This window comes from Onychostoma macrolepis, chromosome 02 (genome assembly GCF_012432095.1).
Source record: "Onychostoma macrolepis isolate SWU-2019 chromosome 02, ASM1243209v1, whole genome shotgun sequence".
NCBI lineage: Eukaryota > Metazoa > Chordata > Actinopteri > Cypriniformes > Cyprinidae > Onychostoma > Onychostoma macrolepis.
In genome coordinates, this window is record NC_081156.1 from 2,500,765 (window position 1) to 2,526,068 (window position 25,304).

General features: G+C 36.3%; 1 protein-coding gene across 1 annotated transcript in view; it reads left to right on the forward strand.

Moving 5' to 3' along the window:
- The window catches only part of mpp7b (MAGUK p55 scaffold protein 7b), a 65,624-nt gene extending 40,529 nt beyond the window's left edge, over positions 1–25,095 (forward strand). Inside the window, exons 11-16 of the mRNA XM_058793765.1 lie at positions 10,346–10,510; positions 14,195–14,275; positions 17,771–17,864; positions 19,294–19,402; positions 20,065–20,208; positions 22,914–25,095. Coding sequence (XP_058649748.1) covers positions 10,346–10,510; positions 14,195–14,275; positions 17,771–17,864; positions 19,294–19,402; positions 20,065–20,208; positions 22,914–23,093 — 773 coding nt within the window. The 3' untranslated portion in view covers positions 23,094–25,095. The remainder of the gene's footprint in view (positions 1–10,345; positions 10,511–14,194; positions 14,276–17,770; positions 17,865–19,293; positions 19,403–20,064; positions 20,209–22,913) is intronic.
- The last annotated feature ends 209 nt before the right edge of the window (positions 25,096–25,304 follow it).

Here is a 25,304-nt window from a genome sequence, read left to right on the forward strand (position 1 = left end):
ACTCTGGAAAACAACATGACCACCAGGATTACCATGATCCCAAGTCAATCCTAACAAAACTGCTTCCAAAAACTCAAACATCTCTGTAACTTATAATAAGACAGAGGCTGTTCTACCCACTGAGTGTAATTTCACAGATGTCAGAGCTAGGAGATGCCCATATCATTTGCAGTAAGTCAGAGCCTCGCTGTGCCCACAACATGGCTTCCGCGAGACCGCATGCATGTGGTGAAAGCCCTGCTTTGGTGTAGCCCATGAATTAAGAACCATTAACCTTCTGGAATGGTGACTCCTGCACGGTGTTATTTTCTGAAACTGGTCATGTGGCTATGTTTCTGTCAGTTTTCCGACACAAAAAAATGCTGCAGGTTCCAAGTTTCTAATCTCTAGATAAAGTCTGCCTCTGTCAGCACCACCATCACCAGTCATCGGCTGCATTAAGGATCGGGACTGATCCAGGTTATTTACTGCCAGCCGCTCAGCTTTCCTTGAACAGGATGGAAACAAACAGTAATGTTCATTAGTTGTAACCAAGGTCATCTGTGAACAGAGATGAGCGTGAAGGCTGATGGAATTATAGTGTCACAGACTAAAAGATTCTCTTTAGTATATCTATAGCAGCATTGTTGTGTTCAGAAAAACATCTTTCCTATAACCTCATAATAGCTTATGTTTCATAAATTGTTCTTTTTTTCCTGTCCTGTATTTTTTTTCCCCTTATTGTATCTTTCAATGACAGAAAACAGCTTTCATTTGTATTCTTGTATTCCATCAGTGTAATGAGGTTGAATTAGTCATCCAGATCTTAAGTATTTCTTTTAATTCTTGATTTATAAAAAGTTTATTTATTTTGTTAGTTATGTACCACATGGAGCAAGTTTTGGGTTACATAACAAAATATTTTTACAGTGTAGAGTATAGTTTTTTTACTATTGTATGTTTAGTGTGTTGTTGTTGCTTTTTTTGTTTTTTGCTTTTTCTTAACTTAAGTCTACTTAGATATCCTGAACTGCATAAATTAAAACAAACAAACAAACAAAAAAAAAGGTTGAAAGAATCTAAGAAAGAAAAACTACTGTCTAGAGGTCTCTATCTAGTGGAAGTCCAGTGGGCCAGATAAAATTCATCTTCAGGCCTTGGTTTGATTATCCTTGTCAAATCTTCCTAGCTTCTTTTTGATTTATTTATCCAGAAGCTGTTTGGCCTTCAGGCCCCCGATTTTGCTGTCTATGTGGTACACTAAACGTCTGGAAGAATTTAAAGGATTCAGCAAGATTAATATTGGTGGGACCAATCACCAGTACAGAGGATACTGCAGCAGACAATGTGAGATATGCCTTACATCTGTTCACCAAGATCGTTATGTTCCTATATTCAGGCCCTCCGCTACATAATTCCCAGAGCCTGTAATGTGCCCTGTAATGTGTTTATGATACCGGTATCATTGGTAGCTACCAAATGAATTGGACAATTATAATATGACCTCCAGTTTGTTTCTCGGCATGGCAGCAAACGTTTTAGACAGTGATTACCCAACTTTTTTACAAATCTGTTTATAAATTGTGTCAAATTGTGTTGAACATTACTTGAAAACAGAGTTTGATGTATGTATCTTTTCCACAAAAATCCTTCAAACTCAGAACTTGTGTTTATTTATTGCACAATTATATGTTGGAAATAACGTTTCTGATGCCTGTTTAGTTTGTGCTGCTGAGTTGGATAGTTTATGAGATATGGGCCTTTGGGATTCTATATGCTGTATGCCTGCTAAAAGTTATGTTTATATAGTGGTAGCTGGGTTTTCTATTATACTATTGCATTGATAGAGAAGAAACATATGTGACCTGATCCAGCCAAATGAGTCACAGTGACCCAAATTTCAAAACTGAGATTGTGGTGTCAATGAAAGATGAGACCATAAGCTTTAAAATGATATCCTAGTCAAAGTCATACCTTGAATGGTTTTAAAGATATACCCATTTGAATTATGGTCGTCTGCCCTCTTTTTCTAATTGAAAACCTGAGAAATTCTTTTGCCCGTTTTTTGTTGATATCTTTCAAAATCCATTGCATTCAAAGGGATAAACTATTTATTTTACAGCTTAATTTGACCAAAGATATTTGTATATATATATATATAAACGCAATTAAACCAGGCTGAAGCTCAGATTATTTTAAAGTATTTATTTGAATAAATATTTTAAAAGGCACTTTTACAAAAATTTTATAAAATCAGAAAGATTGAACAGAGGTGCTACATTTTTGCTTGAGAGAGAGGGTGTCAGTGTGTGTGTGTGTGTGTGTGTGTGTGTGTCTGCATCCTTGACTGTCACCTCACGCGTACATGCACATGTATTCGCAGTCACAGAGAGAAAGCGTGTAAGAGAGTGGTTGAGTGAGAGAGTGAATGAGTGAGTGAGTGAGTTTAACGCTTTGGCAACCTTGCTCTCTTTTGACAGCAACATTTCTCAAATTAATAAACAGAACTACACACAGTATACTACACAGTATTGAACTATCTTTCTGAGGAGATCTGCTAGCTTGTTTACACAGAGCACTGCTAGTCTGACAGGATGATGGCTGGACCAATCGCGTGCCGGTCAGTCGAAACGGGGCTTCCCATTGACAAATGATCAGTGTTTATGTCACTGTTTGTGTACATTTCTAAGCTTTTTGATTGGTTTTATACAACGTTTAACACCATATTTGGAGAACAGAGATAGTGACGTTTCAGGGGATACTCGGAATATAGGGAAATGCTCAGAAGTGAGAGGAGTTGAGAAAAGCAATGTTCATTTCCAGCAAATTTAGTAAAACTTTAAGTCAACTTTAATAGTCATTTAAACACCTTTACTCAATTATCTGGACTATGAAACTTTGGGAGATTATTTTTGAATGTCTGTTCTTTGAAATTAGCTAAGAAAAGAAAAATCTTTTTTTTTTTTTATTGTTTTTCCACATTATCTTAAAGGGGTCATATAATGGTACATGCACTTTTACAAGTTGATTGTACTGAAATGTGTGTTAGCAGTGCCTGTACACAACCATCATAAAATGATAAAAATCCATCCAGTGTTTTTTTTTTAATCTCCTTATTTGTTTTACCCTGTCTCAAATCAAGCCGTTCGACCGTGTGACACCACACGGTCGGACGCCCCTCCCACGATGGTTGATTGACAGCAGTGTTTCAACACAGACCCGCCCTTGCTCGTGAGCGAGCTGTCAATCATAGTCCGCGCGTCATTGTTGATATACGCTGGAGCTGTCTATGAGCAGAATGGCGTCTAAGCGATTGTGGTGTTCTGTTCTCGGGTGCAATAATGAACACAGCAGTCATTTTGATGTTCCTAAGTCCGAACCGCTGAAGACACAGTGGCTGAGTTTCGCTTTTGAAGGGAATATTCCCCACCAGCAACGTCAATGTTTTCATGTTTGCGCAAATCATTTTTCACCAGACTGCTTTATAAATGAAGGTCAGTATAAAGCTGGTTTTGCTAAGAAGCTGCTCCTGAAAAAAGAATCGGTACCAACTATTCGTGTTCCTGCTGAACCTCCAGAAGAAGTGAGTGTAACGTTTAATTAACCTTTATATTAATCTTTATATTAATCTTTGCAAATCGCTAGCACGCTTCACGATGTATGTAGATAACGTTACGCATCACTGACAAGCCTACATTTACCGAATTTATTTTTCATGACCATTAGCTGTAACATCAATCTGTCAATGAACTAACGTATCAGTAAACACATAGCGTTAGTATCTCACTACTCTACCTGACAGTACACACAAAAATAGATAAAAGTGACATTACGTTAACCAACCATTCAGAAACGTCCCGTTCGAGCCTTAATTGTCGAACTTCTTGGGCCGTCATCCTGTTCCGGTCCGACTCGGTTCGAATTGATACGGTTGCACAGTATCCTCAGAGACTCCCGCTGCCATTCTTCAAAATATACCCTCAACTGTTGTCAAGGCAACACTCCACGTGTGTTGTGTCAAAAACGCCCCACAGAACAGAGGGGCGGGGCGAGCAAAGCTCATTAGCATTTAAAAACACACGCACTAAAACGGTGTGCTGAAAACAGAGCTGTTTTTGAGCAGGTAAAATGAGTGTTTTCTTACAATACTAATGAGAATTTTTAATTAAAGTATATTACAAACTTTCAATTTAGACCCTAAAGAATCATATTAGCTTGTACAAAAATGGCATTATATGACCCCTTTAAAATGGAACTTTGCGACTTCCGACTCATTTCGCCAGAACGGGTCATATATTTCTTCTGATATTAAAGGGATAGTTCTCCCAAAAATGAAAATTACCCATGATTTACTCACCCTCAAGCCCCATCCTACGTGTATATGACTTTATTCTTTTAGATGAATAGAATCGGAATTATATTTTTTTTTAAAAATAATAAATGTCCTGGCTCTTCCAAGCTTTATAATAGCAGTGAATGGGTGTTGAGATTTTTAAGTCCAATAAAGTGCATCCATCCATCATAAAAAGTACTCCACATGGCTTTGGGGGGTTAATAAAGCCTTCTGAAGTGAATCAATGCTTTTGTTTAAGAAAAATATCCATATTTAAAACTTTATAAGCTGACATCTTGTGTCATCCACTGGACGCCGCTTTCTCATGAACACATTGACAGATTGCGGAAGCTAGAGATTACGTTTTTTAGTTTTAAATATGGATATTTTTCTTATATAAATGCATCGATTTGCTTTGAATGGCCTTTATTAATCCACCAAGGCTTTTCTTGTTGGGATGAAGAATATATAATAACCAATGTTGGTTTAAAAAAAAAAAAAAATCAAACAATTAATATTGTCTTAAGTTGATAGCCACTGCTTATGAGTTGCAAAAAAGTACCATCATCTTCAAAAAGTTGGGTCTATGCAGGGTCTACACCCTGCTCCTCACCCAGAAGGGGAAAGAGTAGAAGAGCATCTTCATAATGCCTACAGGGCAGGTAATGTGGCTTCATTTGGTCAGTCTCCCAGTCTTTCAAGTCACTACAGGCTTTCAGAATTTCATCAATTATGTATTTTATGTATTATGCTTGACATAGTACCTTGACGACATGCTTATCTTTTCAAAATATTTTGGGCACAAAGCTATTAAAGGAAGTTACTTTGTCCAAGTATGAAACAATGTGCTATACATTTCCACAATGTCTTTTTTAAGTTTTCTTATATCTTGATTGCATGGAAATAGATCAGAGCAAGACCCAAATTGTCATCAGTAAAGAGGATTCAGCGCTTCCAAGAGTTTTCAAACCTTTATTTGTTTTTAAAGAACATCACTTTGTTGGCCACAATAACCTATCAGCAGTTCACAAAGCATCAGCATGACAAAGCATTCCCTTTTGAAAAAAAACCAAAAAAAAACATATGCTGGTTAGGTATGTTTTGAAGCATGGTAGCTAGTTTAAGCTGGTCCTTAGTTGGTCCTTATCTGGGCTGCGTTTCCCCAAAAGAATTGTAAGCCCAAGTTGATCATGGCTCCATTCGTGACAATGGTTCTACAATCAACTTAAGCTTATGATGCCTTTGGGAAATGCAGCCCTGGTTATGAGCTGGTTTAAGCTGGTCATGTGCTGGTCCAAAGCAACTAGCTCCTGCTCAGGACCAGCTCATGACCATCAAAGGACCAGCTCAAACCATCTGCCATGCTTTAACACACCTAAACAGCATATGCTGTTTTTAGGGGTTTTTCAAGAGTGTTGAGAACAATGATGAGGAATACTGCACCTCTACCTTGCTCCTGTGAAGCAAACGGTCTTGTAAGGTAGACTCTCCAAGTAAGGTTTGTGCGAGTCATTGTGTCCATCCTGTCCTGCACTTAATCATGGTCTGCAATAATCAGTTCTGCTTGATATCCCAGAGCAGTGTTTGCCAACCTTACACGTTTTGGATGTCTCCCTAATCAAACACACACACACCTGATATAACTTATCATCTTGTTTATAGAAACTCCAAAACTTCAAATGGGTGTGTCAGATAAGGAAGACATCCATATGTGTACAGTTGGGGGGCTTCCAGGAACAGGATTGGGAACCACTCTCCAAGCACTGTAATGTGCTACTTAAATTTCCATTACATTCACATGGATAGTCTTTAAGAAATCGCTTGCAACCTGGTGAATACTGCTATTCAGTTGCTTGATGGGGGTTTCTTCATGGTTAAAGTTTTCTTCTGACAGCCACATTACTGATTCTGTTTGGTCCCTGTTAAGGTCACTAATGCTTGCATTGCAGATTTACCAAACAGCAGGTCTTGCCAGGACTATCCCTTACAAAACAAAAATATATGTGAATATATTGGAAGATATAATGTGATATATGAAATAATATATTTTGATATATGGCACCCAAAGTTTTTAAATTTTTCAATATTCTCCAATATATGCATGAACCATGTATAGCCGTATATTGATACATATAAAATATATGTGCTGTGACAAGTCTCGGTTAGCCTAACATATGTAGCAAGTATGTATATATATATATATATATATATATATATATATGTGTGTGTGTGTATCTAGTACAAATGTATTTTCACATACATTTAGTAGATATTATATTTACTATATGTGACCCTGGACCACAAAACCAGTCTTAAGTCGCTGGGGTATATTTGTAGCAATAGCCAAAAATACACTGTATGGGTCAAAATTATGCATTTTTATTTTATGCCAAAAATCATTAGTATATTAAGTAAAGATCATGTTCCATAAAGATATTTTGTAAATTTATTACCGTAAATATATAAAAACTTCATTTTTGATTAGTAATATGCATTGCTAAGAACTTAATTTGGACAACTTTAAAGGCGATTTTCTCAATATTTAGATTTTTTTGCACCCTCAGATTCCAGATTTTCAAATAATTGTATCTCGGCCAAATATTGTCCAATCCTAACAAACCATACATCAATGGAAAGCTTGAAGATGAAAAATTGACACTTAAGACTGGTTTTGTGGTCCAGGGTCACATATGTTAATACACACACGTCATACATTACGGGATATAAACATACATATATGGATATATATTACAAAATATATTTGTCAGATTTGGTTACATATATATATAACATACATATTCCCATATAAATGTTAATATACACACGTGGTCAGAATTGTTGGTACTCTTGGTAAATACGATCAAAGAAGGCTGTGGAAATAAATCTGCATTGTTAATCCTTTTGATCTATTATTTTTAAAAATCACAAAAATCTAACCTTTCATTGGAGAATAAGAATTTTAAATGGGGGGAAATATCATTATGAAATAAATGTTTTTCTCTAATACACATTGGACACAATTGCAGGTACCCTTTTATTCAACGCTTTTGAAACCTCCATTTGCCAAAATAGTATAGGAGTTTTCTCCTATAATGCCTGATGAGGTTAGAGAACACCTGACAAGAGATCAGAGACCATTCCTTCATCCAGAATCACTCCAGACCCTTTAGATTCCCAGCTCCATGTTGGTGCTTCTTCTCTTCAGTTCACCCACTCATTTTCTATAGGGTTCAGGTCAGAGGACTGGAATGGCCATAGCAGAAGCTTGGTTTTGTGCTCAGTGACCCATTTTTGTGTTGTTTTTGAGGTTTGTGTTTGGATTATTGTACGGTTGGCCCATTATAAGATTTCTAACAGAGTCAGTCACTTTAGATTTGTTATCTGTTGGTATCTGATAGAATCCATGATGCCGTGTGTCTAAACAAGATGTCCAGGACCTCCAGCAGAAATATAGGCCCAAAACATCAAAAATACAGCAGTATATTTCATTGTACACATGGGGTACTTTTTATCCCTGTGTTCACCAAACCCATCTTGAGTGTTTGCTGCTAAGGAGCTATTTTTTTGGTTACTGTACATCTGAACATAGAAGCCAGTCCCATTTGAAGTTACAGTCATGTCTGACAACTGAATATGCTGGAGATTATTTTTTGGTGAAAGCATTTTCTTTTCTTGATTTTTTTTCTTGAAGCCCTTCCAAACAACATGTGGTGATGTAGATGCTGTTTAATAATTTTTTTAAAGGTTTTCTGACCCCGAAACTCAGCCTTTTTCTTCAATTCTCCAGCTGTGATCCTTGGAGAGTCTTTAGCCACTCAAACTCTCCTTCTCACCGTGCATTAGGACGATATCCAGGCAGTTTCGTAACATGTTCTGTTGATTGGAAATTTTTAATTATTGCCCTGATGGTGGAAATGAGATTTTTCACTGCTCTAGCTCTTTTCTTAAAGCCACTTTCTAATTTGTGAAGCTTAATTACCTTTTGCTGCACATCAGAAATATATTCTTTGGTTTTTCTCATTGTGATGGGTGATTAATTTGGAATTTGGCCTTTGTTTTCCCCCCTATTTATATTTCTGTGAAACAGGCAGCCATGGCTGGATAATTTCATGTTCATAATCACGCTGGTTTGCTCAAAATTGTGAATATGAATAGGAATATATTTCAGATATATTTTACTGATAAGAATTTCTAGGGGTACCAGTAATTGTGTCCAACATGTGAAATCTTAGATTTTTGTGATTTAAAAAAAAATAAAAGATCAAAAGGATTAACAATGCACATTTATTTTCACAGCCTTCTTTGATCATATTTACCAAGGGTACCAACCATTCTGACCACGTATAGTAGGGGTGGGCAATATAGCCTCAAAATTATATCACAATATTTCAAGAATATTTGCGATATTGATATTTATGACTATATACAAAAAAATTATGGAGCAACGTTTTACTGGTGATTGCAGCTGCAGGCAGCAGCATTTATTAGTGCAAACACGATGAAGGGCATTTTCCATCCTTTTCCAATGAACTACTGTCATTGATGACACTGACAGACTACCTAATTCGATTTGTAAATCTATTGTCATAAGGTGGCAGAAGCAGCATTATAGTGCAATAGTAGTGACCAGTGTTGGGCAAGTTACTAATTTGGGAAGATGCACGTATCACATTGTCACATGCCTTGTAAAAATTCATTAAAGTGTTACTGAGCTACTGACGAGTAACACAGTTTCAGCGCAGATTTCCCTCGCGGTCTGGACTTTGAACCCTGGCTAGCTCCTGCAGCGCTGTTTGAATGCTATTCATCCGTGTATTAGAAAGCATAACATTCTGCAGTGTGTTTAATTCTTTAAGGCCATTTCAGGCTTTTAATCATCATGCAGTAACCAGCAACAACCACCCCTTCCTCTTTTAATGGAAGACATGCGATGCAGTGCTAAACAGTCTCTCGCTGTCGGTGCTTGTAATGATTTTTGCGTCTTTCTCGGACAGTTTTAAATGCTTCCACACTGTCTTCATGTTTGCTGCTTTAGTGCGCGCCTCAATTTGATCGTGAAATGTCATTGTTCAGTACAATTTATTCGGTCTTTTTGCTTATTTCGGCCGAACAATCGGTGCATCCCTAGTAAACACGTCATCAAGTCGCTAACGTTATATCATTGATATCGCGATATGACACGTTTTTTATAATGTAAAAATTTATACCGGCATTATCGTGGACGGTATGGCACACCCCTAGTAGCTACATGTGAAAATACATTAAGTGACATTATACTGCATATATGTTCAATTATATGTGTAGCCAATATTTATATATTTACAAATATATAATTCCATATATGAAAATATATTAAAATAAATATTTACCTTGAATTATGTTTATATATTGCTAAAATATATTCCCATATAAATGTGACTATATGAGCACCATATATGTTGACATATATTCCCCAATATATGGAAAGCGGCAATCCCTTATTTATTATTCAGTATATTGTAATATATTACCACAATGTATTATTCTATATAATTACCAATATGCTGAAAATTCTTTAATACATTGACCGTTTATATATAATAAAATATATTTTCTTTCCGTAAGGGATAGTTTTGACTACCTCTTGATTCAAGTCTACTGATTTCTCAGTTTTGTTGACCCTTCTTTGGTCCTCATGTCTTATTTCAGGTTCCAAGAACCAATTCCAAAGCAAAACTAGACATTGACAGCTATCTAAAACATACACTAATGATCCAGACAAACACACTTGTCTAATGAAAAACAGATGTAAGTACAACTGCCCAAATATTTTTGGCATCTCTACTTGGTAGGAACACTGAGCAAATTATGTTATAATTTCTAAACACATTACTCAGTGTAAGGGGGGGGGATGAAATCAAGCTTGATATATTATGACATACCTATGTAAATTTAAATCAATAAAAAACGATAAAAAGAGTCCAAGTATTCTTCTTAAACTAACTACATGTGATGTTAAGTTAATTGATTTAGTTTTCTCCTTTCCCACATCAGCTGGTTTGAGGAAAAGTTTCCGGTTCAGCCGGAAGGACAGCACAAGTCAACAGGTGAGACAGAAGATGGGCAAAGGACATGCTGGTATCCATTTACCAATATATCAGGAGGTCCTGCCTTACAAGAGAAAGCCTGATGAGCCTTACCGCCTTGTGCTTCTAACTGGTGAGAATGATTCTTGTTTTAAAAAAAATTGCTCATCTAAGAACTTACAATTCTGTCATTATTCAACTTTTAGGGTTGAAAAGTGCACAATAATGCAAAAGCTATGGAAGCCTATTTCTGCCCTTGAAAAAAAAAAAAAAAACATAAATAAATAAATAATTGCAACTTTTAATTTGGACTTTTTCTCAGAATTGTGAGAAATAAACTTGCAATTGCAAGTTAAAAAAGTCAGAACTGCAAAATGCAAGCTCACAATTGTTATAAAGTCAGAATTGCAGGATATAAACTTGCAATTATGACTTTTTTTCTCACAACTGCAAGTTTATATCTCACAATTCTGACTTCTTTTTTCAGAATTTTGAAATATAAACTCACAATTGTTATAGAGTTATAAAGTCCGATTCTGGGATGCCTTCTTTTTACAATTGTGAGTTTATATCTCAAAATTCTGATAAAAGAACACGCAATGGCATGTTATAAAGTCAAAATTGCAAAATATAGAGTCACAATTCTGAGATTATATGTGGCATTTCTGACTTTGTAACTACCAATTATGATTTTATATCATGCAATTCTGAATCACATGAAAACAATTCAGAATTGTGAGGGAAAAAGTCAGAACGCATGTTCTATATCCCAGGTCTATTACAGAGCAAATTTTGCATTGTTCATCACTGGTAAGCTTCCCTACCAGTGAGCTGTTAACCATTTGGCCCTGACTTTGAATAAAGCATTAAAGTCACGTTCCACTTTTATAATACTTTTTTGGGGGGTTCTTTTGTATCTTTTTGAAGCTTGACAGCTTCAGTTGCTTCTCATTGTAACTGCATGGAAAAGAGCATGAAAAAGTCTTCATATATTCTCTTTTTGTGTGTGTTTGGCAAAGGGAACAAAATGCTTGCAAGTTTGGAATGATGAGGTGATTATTTATTGGTATAGGGGAAATAATATTGATACTGTAGAGAAAGAAAGAGTCTAGAAAGTTAAATTAACACATGCATCTGCAGACTGTGTATCTGTTTTCATTGTACTGCCTGGACGTAGACCTGGGTCTGCAAAATGTTCGCCTCAACGTCATTTCTAAAGTCAGACTCCAAAGGAGCCAAAAGAATACGTGCTTATTATCTAAACATGAAAGTAGTGCTTGAATATGCCAGGCAGCCCTCCATACAGCTGGAGCCACTTGCTATTTTTTTTTAATGTCATTTACATTCCCTGTTGCCACAGTCCATCAGTAGCAAGAGTTTAGAAAATGACCATAATCAAAAGTTGACATTCCATTAAGTATGAAATCCAGAGCTATCTGTTCAGAGGTTTAATGAAATGGAAGTTCAGCTTTTCTGTTGCTGAGGGTATAACTACAAATATTCAAAATTGAATGGTATTGTAACGTGTCTGCCCTGTCTGAAGTCCCCGTTGTCCTTATTAGGTTTCGTTCCGGTCCCGATTAGTTAATCATCTGTCATTGTCCCCACCTGAGTTGAATTAAGTTGTTTTCTCTTTTGTTCCCTTTCCTTTAAAAGTCCTCAGTTCTCCCTTTGTGTTTGTCCGTTCTTAAGTTAATAAATGGGAAAAAGTGCGTTGGAGCCGTTTCGTTCTCCCGTCTTTTATTTATATTCATTTTGCATCACGCCACTACCACAACCCGTAACAGGTATCTTGGCGGATAGATTTTCTGTTGTTGTAAAAGTAGTAACTGTCTGCCTAAAATGCCATCATTGCTTTAGTGTTTGCATAATTACGAATGCATGATATTCTACTTAGAAATTTGATGAGGCGTGTGAGATCATATAAACTTTTTCACTTTTTTTTATCCACTGCTGAATCAAAAATATGCCCCTGTGGTAAATTTAGAGCATTAATTCTTAGGTATATCAGGGGTGAGAACAGCTGTTGGCAAGGTGTAGGTGAATGCAAGACTTCTTTCCTAAACAAACAACAAAAAATGTACAGGAGCACAGTGAAGTCTCTCCCAGTACTGAAGGACTTCAAGTGAGCCTTGACAAGTCTGGACAAAGAGCCAATATGTTCAAGGACTGCATGGATTTATTTCAAAAACGTTAAATCATCTCAGCAAGGTCAGAACCTGGGTCGTCTACCGTTGATATATGAGAAAAATGAACAAAAATGTGGCACTAGACTGTGCTGCCCCCAAATAAAAATAAAAACTTTGGTCCAACTAATCATATGCTGCAACTAACATGCAGAAACGTAAAGGAAAGAATTATATAATTGAGAGGACACATACAGACACTGACATTGTGTCAGTGTGAGTAGTCTCTTAAAATATCCCAAAAAAACAAAACAAACATTTTTTCAAATCTACAAAAAAAAAAAAATAAATAAAAAAGGGGGATATTTATATATGTTCTTGTAAGAATTTTCCTGTTCATTAACACATTAACATGTCATTTGTTATTTTGCATACGAGACAAACAAAATGTCCACAAAAGTTCAAGCCCACCAAAGCAGTCTGCTCATCCCTAATGAGCAGGTTGTTGTACAAATTACTAGTTTCACTTCTAATGTGTGTCATTCTCATGAGTTTTTGTTGGCCATGGGTGTAGAACGTTAACGTCTAATTTGACTAACTCTATGATCGCTGCTTGCCTAGGTATGCCATATAGAACTATAACTTAAAAGGCATCCCGGAATGAAAATATACTGTATCTTCCTTAATGTGTTTGTTCAACTGACCACAGACACAGCTTGCAAATATTTCGAAGACCATCAACCCACAGGTTTGTTTGCAAGATGAGCACTGGTGGATGATGACATTGAGGGCAGGCAGAAAGCCCACGTGAGGTCAAACAAGATGATTTAATATTTTATATTCAACCTCAATGCGATTTTGTTCTTTCCTCTCACTCTGTAAAACTCATTTGCTGTGAAAAGCAATACTGTGCCAAACGTGAACTGAGATGCCAAAAGCATTTCATGCATTATCAGAATGGCAGGAATTTCACTCCAGAATCACATTCCACATCAAGGAGGCCAGTTGCAGCCAGTGTAGTGATAACATACTTACTTTGATTTCAAGAGATGCACCCACAGTGACCATACCATCTGTTTGTGGCTGGCAGACACAGGCTTTTAGTCTCTCATGAATGGGCACCAGACAGATTCTTCATTTTCACTACAGTAGTATGGCTTTTCCTTCTGGGGGTGCTTGGGCCAGAGCAGAGACTGGATCTGTGTTTTGGAAGGGGTGCGAGTGGCGGGAGCCACAGCCTGAAATCAATACAGCATTACCCCATCATCCTCATACTTAAATCCCAGTGATGGAAACAGCAGATGCCTGCCGGAATAATGGGCCACTTCATGGCCTAGACAGTCCATGAAGACTTTAAATACAGTACATGTCCGCCTACAAACAAGGACTGAATCTGTTCATGTACCAACTAACCAGCCAAGTCTGCAGTCTTTTATATTGGGCGCAAGATAAAGAGAAAATGTTTGGACAGGGATCATGAGTGTACTGACTGAAGTGTGATGAAAATGTATATTGGTACTGGTGATTTAGATAAGCTTGTATTTATATTGAATGAATTATTCAGTGAATGTTGACTGCTGCTTTATTGCTTTGTCAGTGTTGATTAAGGAGTGATAAACTGCTGGTGTGTGTGTGTGTGTGTGTGTGTGTGTGTGTATGTGTGTGTGTGTTTGTGTTTGTGTTTTGTACAGGGACTAGTGGGGTTGGTGTGACCGAGTTAAAGAGAAGACTTCTACTCTCTGACCCAGAACACTTCAGTGTATCTGTGCCATGTGAGTTCATACAACACTTGTGCAATAAATCAACCTAATAGTAAACCTCTTTAGAGCTGCTTAAAGTTCAGTTCACACCTTGTTACCTCAAAACTGTTACCATCCAAACTAAATGACAACAGGGACATCATGAGAGGGATCAGACAGACCACAATAGCTAAATGAATGGGAATAATATGGTGGGAATAAAAACAAAATAATGGCTATAGACCTCATGCGCCAGAGAAACAAGTATGCAGCCATCTTTAGAATTTTGCCTTTGAACTTCCATTTTAGTAGCAGCTCTGTATATGTCTATGACATCGCTGTTGAAGAGTAATTAGCTGGTGAAGTAGATTTAGTTATTGTAGAGTTAACAAAAGTTATCATAAGCATTGTAATGTTTGAAGCAAATGTCAAAACAAATGTCAGTAGATCGGGAAGATTTTAAAATGAGCGGTTCATTCATAAATCTATAAGATTTTACCTTCATGCTGTGGAAATACAAATCGGATGATGAAAATGGGTAGAGCTACATAAGGTCTAAGAAAACCTGTCTGCTTTTTGATCAGACAAGCATCACCTCTATTGGGACATTGGATAGCCACTGTTTAGGGTCTTCATGAAATGTCTGTACCATACCGTGGTTAAAATTCCCCAGTGGTTGTGTAAAACAACACCCTTTTTACCTTGTCAAAAACAGCTCTGTTCACAGCGACCTGTTTTGGTACATGTCTCTTTAAATGATAATGAGCTACTGCTCACTCCTGAATTGCTGCCTTTTAGACTCCATATTTGGCTCTAAGGTGGTCTTATTCAAATATAGCTGTCTTTGTAGAAACAGCTCACTGGATTACATTTTTCAGACTCAGACAGTCCATAACAAACTCGCTGCATGTTTTCTGAACTGAATGCAAAAAAAGGTAAAAAAAGTGAAAATTTAATCTGATTTCCCCTTTAAACATGCTTGTGCATTGGCTGGACAAGCTTGTTCCTTTTTTTGTTCTAAAGAAGCACATTTATGATATCATTCTTGTCTTGATTTTATTGCTGATTGGAAATATATTAATTTTGGAGATGTCAGTGTCAGATGTCTACATAGCTGTCTGCTCTGTTGGTATTACAAAGATGGCCGCTAAATAAAGTAGCTAGATAGACTACAAGCTACTAGGGATGGGCATTTTTGTTTCTTTTGAATACTAGATAGCTTATTAAAACTTATTATTAGCAATAATACATCCATTTTTAAAACATTTAAAACATTTCTTGCAAATAATCCAGTCATAGTCAATTGCAAATGTTTCATTGCTATTTGAGCTGAGTGATCTGAAGCTGAGTAAAGAGTAAAATGTCACCATAACCAATCATAAAACAAGAAACAATATATTTCTCAAAGTCATGTGACAGTCTTTGCTATCATCACTGTCACTCGAGTACTCGTGTACTCATGCCCAATCCCTACTAGCTACTTAAAAAATGAACTACTTTGAAGCTATTTAAGAGAGAATGTTTTTTTTAATGTATTTAATGTATTTTATATGTCAGATACACAATCTAGATGATACATAATTTTATTGTATTAAAAATAAATAAATAAAACAAATAAATGTACACTAAAATCCAATTAACCACTAAAAACCAGTACAACTAGAAAACATCTTAATTTTTTTTTCCAGTACAGGTAATCCTTTGAATTTGTAAATTGTTTATTTGATGGGTGAATCATTTATTTACATAAAAATTAATTTGACTTCCTAACAGTACATTATGAACCACTGAATGGTACTAACGACAGTTTTAGGTACTTGCTCTCTAACTCTGTTCCAAGCAAGCAAACTGACTAACAAGAATCAAGAACAGCCATATTTCTTAAAAGTAAAACTATTGCCTTGACTCCAAACTCTTGTAAATGTTCATGAATAATCTGTAGGCAGACCATCAAATCTTTCCACATTGAGGCCTAAAGCTGTGTTGGACTGCCAGAGTGGAGAAGAGAACAGAACCAGCTTTTCACTGCCACTCTGAGTGTCCAAGAGTGATGTGGACAGGGGGCGATAGAGTGATGAAAGAACAGGATAATCACAGCCACTAACAGCTAGACAGACGATGCAGAGATGGAGTGAGCGGTGTGACTTTTTCTCTTTATTCTGGAAAAAGGCCATGTTTCTGCTTTAGGTTGGCGTTTGTCTTGCCTGTTTCTCCCCTTTGGAAGCTCAAACTAACAGCTTTCCATATTTCTGACTGTGTTCCAAGCTTCCGAACTGTAGCGAAACAGGGTTAGGGTCTAACTCTGTCTGACATATACGTTTATTTGATTTATGACATTTGAGTAGTGAGTGCTGAACTCGATCAGTAAGATGGTGGCCGTGATTTAGCATCGACATGTAGCCGTACATGAGCGCCACAACTAATGACAACCACAACTAATAAACAGCTGTGATCACACTGTTTCCAGTTCAGTGGAATAAAGTGTTTGCAACAGACTCCTGCTGCCTTTAAATGTCCATATAAAGCTTGTACTTCAAAGCCGACACTGAAATGGGCTTGTATCTGCTGTTTAATGTCTGGTAACAGTGTTTTGTTGATGGGTTTAGATCATTTTTTGCAATATTAGCCATCTCACTTAGTATACATGCTCCATAATCAGAAGATTTTCATGTGATTCAAATGGTTAGATGAAGAGGACACACACACACACACACATACACAAATCACATTGGCAGTAAAAGTTTATAGTTTATTTTGGAATATGCAGAGAACGTGTGGACAATTAGAGTTAGGGTGTGTGGCGAGCTCCTCAGGCCTTGTTAAGCTCACCTCTGAGCATACTTTCTGTGTGACTCAGTCTAGTTAAATAAGGGTCTTACTACCTAACCCTTGCTCAGTTTTGGACACATGTTGCAGAGACAGCTCTGCTTCCACTTGTGAAAAAGAAGTGTTCTTAGTTGTATCAAATGTGCACTTGTATTTATTGTAGTGTACATTTGATAAGAATACATAGGACCCTGGGGCAACAGCAAACACAAGGGTCCCTTTCATAGTAGCCTAGCCTTTTATTGAATTAATATTTTACTTTAATTAGAGTTTATTAGAACAATTCAATTCTCTTTTGTAGTGGCCCTAATTAAAAGCTATTAAAAGGCACTGTAATTCTTAAATTCAGAACTGTAGTATTAGTAAGATCATCATTTTCTATTTGGGGTCTCAGAGAAATATAATTAAATTATTTTTCTGGGATCACATGAAAAAAAAAGAGAGAATTGTTACTATACACTGTAATACCAGTCATATTTGTTTATGTTTTGGTAAACAGATAAATCAATAATAATAGCTGACAAGTAGCTTTTAAGGTCAAAGAAACCTATTAAAAGATTTTGTAAAAACAAATCACATTAACTTCACAATTACTATTATTTTTTAGCGTATCGGGGTCTCTGGGATCTGCAAGTCAACCTCAATAGAAAATAAGGATTTGATTTGTAATTTAATTTTTTTTTTTTTCTTTAATTTCAACAGATACCACTCGGGAGCGGAAAAAGCATGAGAGAGAAGGGGTGGAGTACCACTTTGTCTCCAAACACACTTTTGAAAAAGATATCCTTGACCACAAGTAAGCTAAGCATCCCTAAATGATACCCAGCCCATATTGTAGCTTATTCTAGAGGCTAGTTTTGAGTTGAGTTGTTTTGCATTGCTAAACCTCTTTAGTGAGCAATTATGAAAGTTTCATGGATAAAACTTTGTTAATACAGATTTAAAATAAAAAATTTAAAAAATGCATATTTTAAAATCAAACAACACATTTAATAATCTACCACTTAATGATAACCTTGTTTTTATCTAAAAAAAATATTCAAAATCTTGACTTTAAATAGTGGATTTACAAGAAGCCAACTGCTTTATTCCTTCCTTTAAAAATGCTCATGGAATTTAAATCACACATTTAATCCTTGTTAATGCTGAAAACGCAGATCACATCCATTGACAGGAAATACTCTCTTTCTCCAATTTTCACTCAAAAGCGAAAGGAAATCTCAAAAGCATGTGTCCGTGAACAGTGTCACATTATATTAAACTAGGGGGATATTTTAAGAGCCCTCTGTGGTTTGAAATGACTTTTTGTCTTGTTAGTTGGACATAGGGAAAGAAGTCAAAAGCAAGTGAGACAGGAATGACGGAGAGCAGACAGCCCAACTTTCCAGAGAGACGCACTAGAAAGGAAAAGCGGACTGCTTTTTGCATCACTCCACCGATTTACCATCATCTTTGATTACCATACAAAAGCCTTGAAGCCAAAGGCTAAAGAAGTTGCTACCAGAACTGAGCAGGAGCCTATCTCTACTTTAGTAAGGAAAAAAAAAAAAAAACATCAACTAGGCAAATGATTTAAAAATTATAAAAGGTTCTGGTTTGAAATCACTAAACAGTAGTTCTACTTCTGCATGTTGCATTTTAGTACAAAACCCTATAACCCAAAACCCAGGTTAACTAAATATTAGATTTAAATGAATTCAGCATAAACATGCCTTCATGTAAATTAGTTTCATTATACATTATTCAGAAAACTACTGTATGTTCTTGTTGCAATTAACATTACACTATTACCGCCCATGAAAAGCAGGTGGTAAATTAAATGTTATTATAATGATAGTATGCTAGATTGTAGTAGTCTGCTGTGTTCTCTACAACCAAGCACTCTGGCCTGCGAGATGGGGAATTTGTATTATAACTAGATTCAGGCGTTAACCAGCTAGCAGCATTTAAAATAAATAAATAAAAAATGTACAAAACACATTCTTAGTATTAATTCTCCTTTCCATTTAGGATAAGTTGTGCACTTGACTTATGATAGATAAGGCCCAAGATTTGCTATCTTATGTTATATGCAAATGTGACACAATGCGTTGCATTTTCATGTTGGATTGTTCTTTACAGACCATTTCTCAAATGTTTGATCAAACATGTAACATACATAAAAAATATGATAAAAATGATAAATAATTACCCATATTTCATGCTCTCTCAAATGTTTCATCTAGATTTTTGGAGTTTGGTGAATATAAAGGGAACTACTATGGTATGAGTCTGGATTCAGTTCGCAGGGTTGTAGCGGAGAGCAAGGTGTGCTTACTGGATGTGAAGCCACACGTGAGTAAAAGATCATTCACGAATTCTTTCTTTCATTCATGAGTGCCAAGAAGCACTGGATCAGGTATCCATGCACGAGGCTCTTCAACAACAACCTCCACTTTCAGGACATATTGTTTAGTGGATTTATTTTCATATTATCAAAGAACCACACATGCAGTATATGATACAAATGCCACAATTTGTGCCTCTTTCCAGAAGCATGAGTGAAAGAGGAAAGAGAGAAACAGGGATAAACAGAGTGAGCGAGAGCCAGGGAGACCTATATTACATGTCATATTTGTTGACTTTGGAACACAGACTCAAGGGCAGGAATTATGTCATTCTGGACGGGGAGATTCTGTCAGCTCCACTCCAGTTGGTACATTTCCTGTGGTCTGATTATTTTTTCATCAGCTTGTAACATTTATAGACACATTCTCACTGTATTAACGAACATACTATGGCCCCACATTTGAATTTACGCATGGCTGATGCTGCAGGCCTCGTGTGCAAATGGTGCAAATTTTGGAAATGGTCTAGTGTTCATGTCATAGAAAATGGTTTGAAATGAAACAGTTACAATATGGAGAGATTCATACTAGGCAATGACTGAACAAATTATTGCCATTTTGCTCACTGTATGTCATTCTTTCACAATTTTTTTCTCCATTCTCTAACAGGCCATAACAGCCTTATACACCTCTGAGTTTAAACCCTATGTTGTATTTGTGAAGCCTCCGTCAATAGAGAGCTTGAGACTGAGCCGAAGAAAAGCAAAAGTTTTGTCAAGTCAGAATGAGCAAACACCTACAAAATTATTTACGGTAAGAGATATAATGATTGTAGTTTCCTGCCAACTCTGTTTGTTTGTGCATTATGGTTGTTGTCGTTTTCTACTGTCTGATTGGCTGGTGTTGATACTCATTAAAAAGTTTTACATCTAAGGACTGATTATACTGATGCTTGGATATACTTGGATAAAATGTGATAAAATGTGTGTATCAAATATGACCCTTCAGGATTTCGAGACTTTTTTCTGCTCTGTTTTGGCCTCTCCTAAATCATAATATATGAGCCATAAAAGCATGATGTGTCAAATATAATATTGATTTATTGTTTGATTGTATAAAGCTTCAATAAACTGTTCCATTTCGAATTAGATTTTTCTTAAGTCAGGCTTTACAGGGATAAAATATACATTTGAAACAATGTACTTATTGTGTAAAACGTGTTGTTACATTGTACTTACATTTTAAGTGCGTGTAATTTGCGTGAATGTGTAAGGTAATCACTGTGGACCAACCCCTGAGTCTAAACCTACCCCTTATCCTAACCTTACAACAAAACCAGCAACTGCGTATTTTATTTATTTTTTTATTATTAATTTTTTTTTTTTTTTTTTTGCAAAACACAAAAAGCACACAATAAGTGCAGTGTATCAAAATCTTATTTTGTAAGTACATAGTGGTTAAGAATGCTTTATATAATGTGGGACCAAAAAAATATATTGGAGAATCCCTCATTCTTAATTCACGACCATGCTGATGTTTCACCAGTTCAGTACATAGGTGGAAAAGGCCTGACCTGACCTGTCATCTTGACCCAACTCTCAGCTTCTTTGGCATTTGGTGCACCTTTAATGCACCGAGGGTCCCTTTTAAAAATCCCTCCAGGGTGGGCTGCAGGTGTGCCCCATGAGCACACACAGGTTCATCTTCTTACACTTCCAAATGTCTGAGGGTTGTTCAGGCTTGGGGTAGAAGGTTTTCTGGTAACCCCACTGAGACACATCTGTGTCATGCTGTGAGCTTGAGCACCTAAGTCTGCCCTGGGGTCTTATAAAAGACTTAGGTCATCTCTCTCACACCTGGAGGTTGTTTTACAAACTACCAAGCTCTTGGGTGCAAATGTGTTGCTCATCTTTCCATATTAACCCAAGACAAGTCCTATATGACTGCACTGAGCACTGACCTTAACACGACACACTTGGACATCTCTTGTTTTCATGATTTAGAGGACTGACTCATCTTTATGGTCTTCTTTACTTTTCTTCCTCCAATCCAAGTCAGTTCAGTCTGACGTATAATGTCACATCATTTTTTTATAATTCATAAACCGCAAAGTGAAATACCTTTTGACGTAAGGCAAGACATTTATAGGCAAGATGTATTATTTCAAACCATCTGCAGCTTTGGGTAAAATGTCTTTTCACTGTTAAAAATAGTGGACAATATCATAGCGGAGGAAGAACATTTGACTGTTGACCTGAATGAATTTAATATGAACTCTTAAATACACTTAACTGTATTCATGCATATGGATATTTTTCTAAAAATTTCAAGATGAGTATATATGTAAAGAATGTAAATGAAAGCTTAAACTTTAGCAATTTATTTTATTAAGCTGACCAAAACAAGGAAAACACTCCAAAGCATGGTATCCCTAAATGACCTAAATGAATCAACTGTAGGCAGTGGACCTTATTTCTTCTGGCATGCAGACTGTGAGTATCAGTCATGGTGAAAAAAGCCAAAAGCATAATTTTTGTATTATTATTTTGCCTTGTTTATCCCTTCACAGTGTACATGCCGTACAGTAGGCTATGCTAACAGGAAACAACCTCTGATTCAGCCAAGAGCGCATTGATTGTATATTGGGTTATACACTGTTAGTATAAAAGTTACATTTACAGTACAAGAAAGACAGCTGTGGTTGCCAGATCTTTGCTCTAAAAAATACTGTAGTAACATTTAATTACAAATATTTTACTACATTAACAATTTTATACAAAAAAATTATTAATGTACTAAAATACTTTTTTACCTTCATAATATACAGACAACCACCTCCAAAACTCAGGTGCAATAAACATTAGATTAAGTACGTAAAACCCTAATGTAAATAACTTGACATTCAAAGAAACCGTTATTTCAATGAAAAACCATCAAATGCAAAGTGTCATAGAAAATTCTGGGAATGTCAATTTAAGATTACTAAACTGGGACAAAACTGTCCTATTAGATCCATTGCAGTTTTTCACCATAAAGTAAGGAAACTACCATTAACCGTTGAACAGTTTTTTTTTTTGCATAGCATTTTTACGATTTTACCATTAAAATTATGATTTTTAAAATCTCATTCATTTGATTCCCATCCCATCTGATTCATTTCTGTGCATGGGAAACACTCAAATACTCTGTTCTACAACTCAGACAAGAGGAGTGATACAAACAGTAAAACATTCCAGCGCTGTTATACTAATGGTACACTAATCACTATGAGATTCCAACTTGTAAACACATTCACAACCTCGTAAAACTCATAATTTACAATTTGTAAAGTCGGAATGTTTGAAAAGCTCTGATTTCTCAACTCATAATTACAGTAATTCCAATAAGATGTGAATGCACCATAAATATCAGCACTTTTGTTGCTCAGCCAGTCAAATTTGGGAATGGAACTAACTGTTGTATATTGAACATTGCTGTAATATTATTCTCATGCATTGCCCTTTTATTCATTTTTACAGGAGGAGGACTTTCAGGATATGATTACCAGCGCCCAAGCCATGGAGAATAAATATGGCCACTTGTTTGAGAAAGTGATCATCAATGACGACCTGGCCATGGCATTCACTGAGCTGAGAAACGAGCTCACAAAGATAGAAACAGACACTCACTGGATCCCAAATACATGGGCTCATGTCTGAAAAAGCAATTCATGTTCATTGAACCACTTAGACACATGATAACTTTTGACTATGTTTTGGAGATTTTCTACATATAAAAAAGGCACACCATATTACTGTAATTATACGCTTATAAGTAGTGTGTACTGGCCAGTCATGAATCAACTCCATTCATAACCGCCAAACTCATGACACTGCACTGAAGTTTAAATAGTTTTGTTTATGTAGAGAAACAAGTAATTGTAAAGAATTTTTATCTGCCCATAATTCCTACATAATGATATGCATTATGCTGTATTACTAGATTATTTCTATACACATATTGCTTTGTGCACTGTTGTGGCTCATGTTTTCACATTAATTACTTACAGACGTGGATTTTCCATTGAAAAGATGTGTTCTCAATTTGGTTTAAGTGAGGTGGAGCACTACAGTTTTTTTTGTGTTTTTTTTTCCATAAATTGTGACTACAAGATTGAACTCTGGATTAGACCTCTGAAACACATCCAGGTAGCTCCATGTACTGAACAGTTCCAATCCAAGTTTAGATTTGTTCCTGACATTGAACTCCTGGCTTTACAGTGATTTAAATGCCTTAGCGTTCTTGAATAACATTAACATTTGCAGGTATGCAAGGTGATCCATGAGTCAACATCTCAAAAGGATCAATCCAAAGCACCTCAGCTGTTTTTTTAAGGTTTAAAACTAACAAAGAGCAATTCCCATGGCAATTCCTCCCAAACATTTAGAAAGGTGAGCTAACGTGGAAGTTAAGAGGAAGATTCTTGCTCAAGGTGACCTTAGTTGTTACTGCGGAAGCCAGAAGAGGAAGTGGAGTTTATTTTCACCAGCACTTGGTATATTAAAGTGGAATTAAAGAGTAACGGGAGAGTTCCTGGGGTTACATTGGATGGTTGCCTGGTCAGCATGAGGGACAGAACTCCACACATACCTGTCTTTGAAGCCAGAATGAAAGGAAGATTTAGATGCAGTATGTCAGGGTTTTGTGACAGATTGTGATCAAAAATATCAGGATGTTGTGTTGTGTCTTTATTCTAAACTATTCAGCATTTTATGGATTTCATGGATTTTAGCTGCTTTTAGCCTTTCTCTGCTGCTTTCCACCAATTGTGGTTCTGTTCATATGGAACACATCAACCAAACTTGCTCTCACAATTTGGTTCTGATTCCTGTAAATATCAGGCAAGTCACTTATAGAATGCAGAGTCACTCTCTTTCATAACTCTGCATGAACATATGCATACGTTGTGTAAAGAAAAGCCAGGAAAGAAGCATCCTCCAACCATTTTTTTTCCCCCAGCAAAGTCCCACAGACATTTGACAAACTGAAATGGAATAATGACACATGGTTACATGTAGTTTGCTACTGGAAGGATGATCAGCTGTCCTTCCTGTCTCCCTGTAGAACATGTGTTAGGTTTCTTGCATTGCATGCATTGCAGTTTGTTGCTCTGGCCGCATCTGCAGTCCTCATGCCTCCCTGCAGCAGGACTGGCATGTTCACGCAGGTGAGCAGAGTCCCTGGGCATCTTTCAGAATTAGAACAAGGGTCTCTTTAATGTCATAAAGTAACTGTGACCTTAATTGGCCTTAAACTTTCAGTGTCTATAAAGGACTGTTCCACATGCATATATGTGATATTTGTTTATGCTTCATTGAACAAACTTAAACCCTTTTCATCTGTAAAGCTTACTTGGATATGGATTTGACCAAGCGGTCTTTAATATATGATTAGGATCATTTTTATGATACATTATTATTCTTAATCTCATCAGTCTTTTAAAATGGTTTTAAATTGTTGTTTTATTTATTTATTTTTTTTGGGGGGGGTAATATGGTGAATATATATGCAGGTTTCCTGTATATTGAAGGGGAAGTACCTGTTTTGGTATATATAATGTTGTTGTTTCAGTAGCTTTATATATACATATTTTTTTAGAAGATCTTGGAGATGGTTGTCATAATTTGATAAATTATATTAATCCTAAATATTGTCATTATTGTCGGGCAACGTGTTAGGCAACATTGGTTTGTTTGCTTTTTTGTTGTTGATTTTTTTCTGTTTGTTGCCTATATCTTTCAGTACTATGGGACTGGTTAGCACAAGTGCACAACATAACATTAGTGATTAATGAATGAATGAATAAAAAGAAAGAAAGAAAGACTTAGTACTGTGATAGCTGATTTGGATCATCTGATGGACACAGAAAG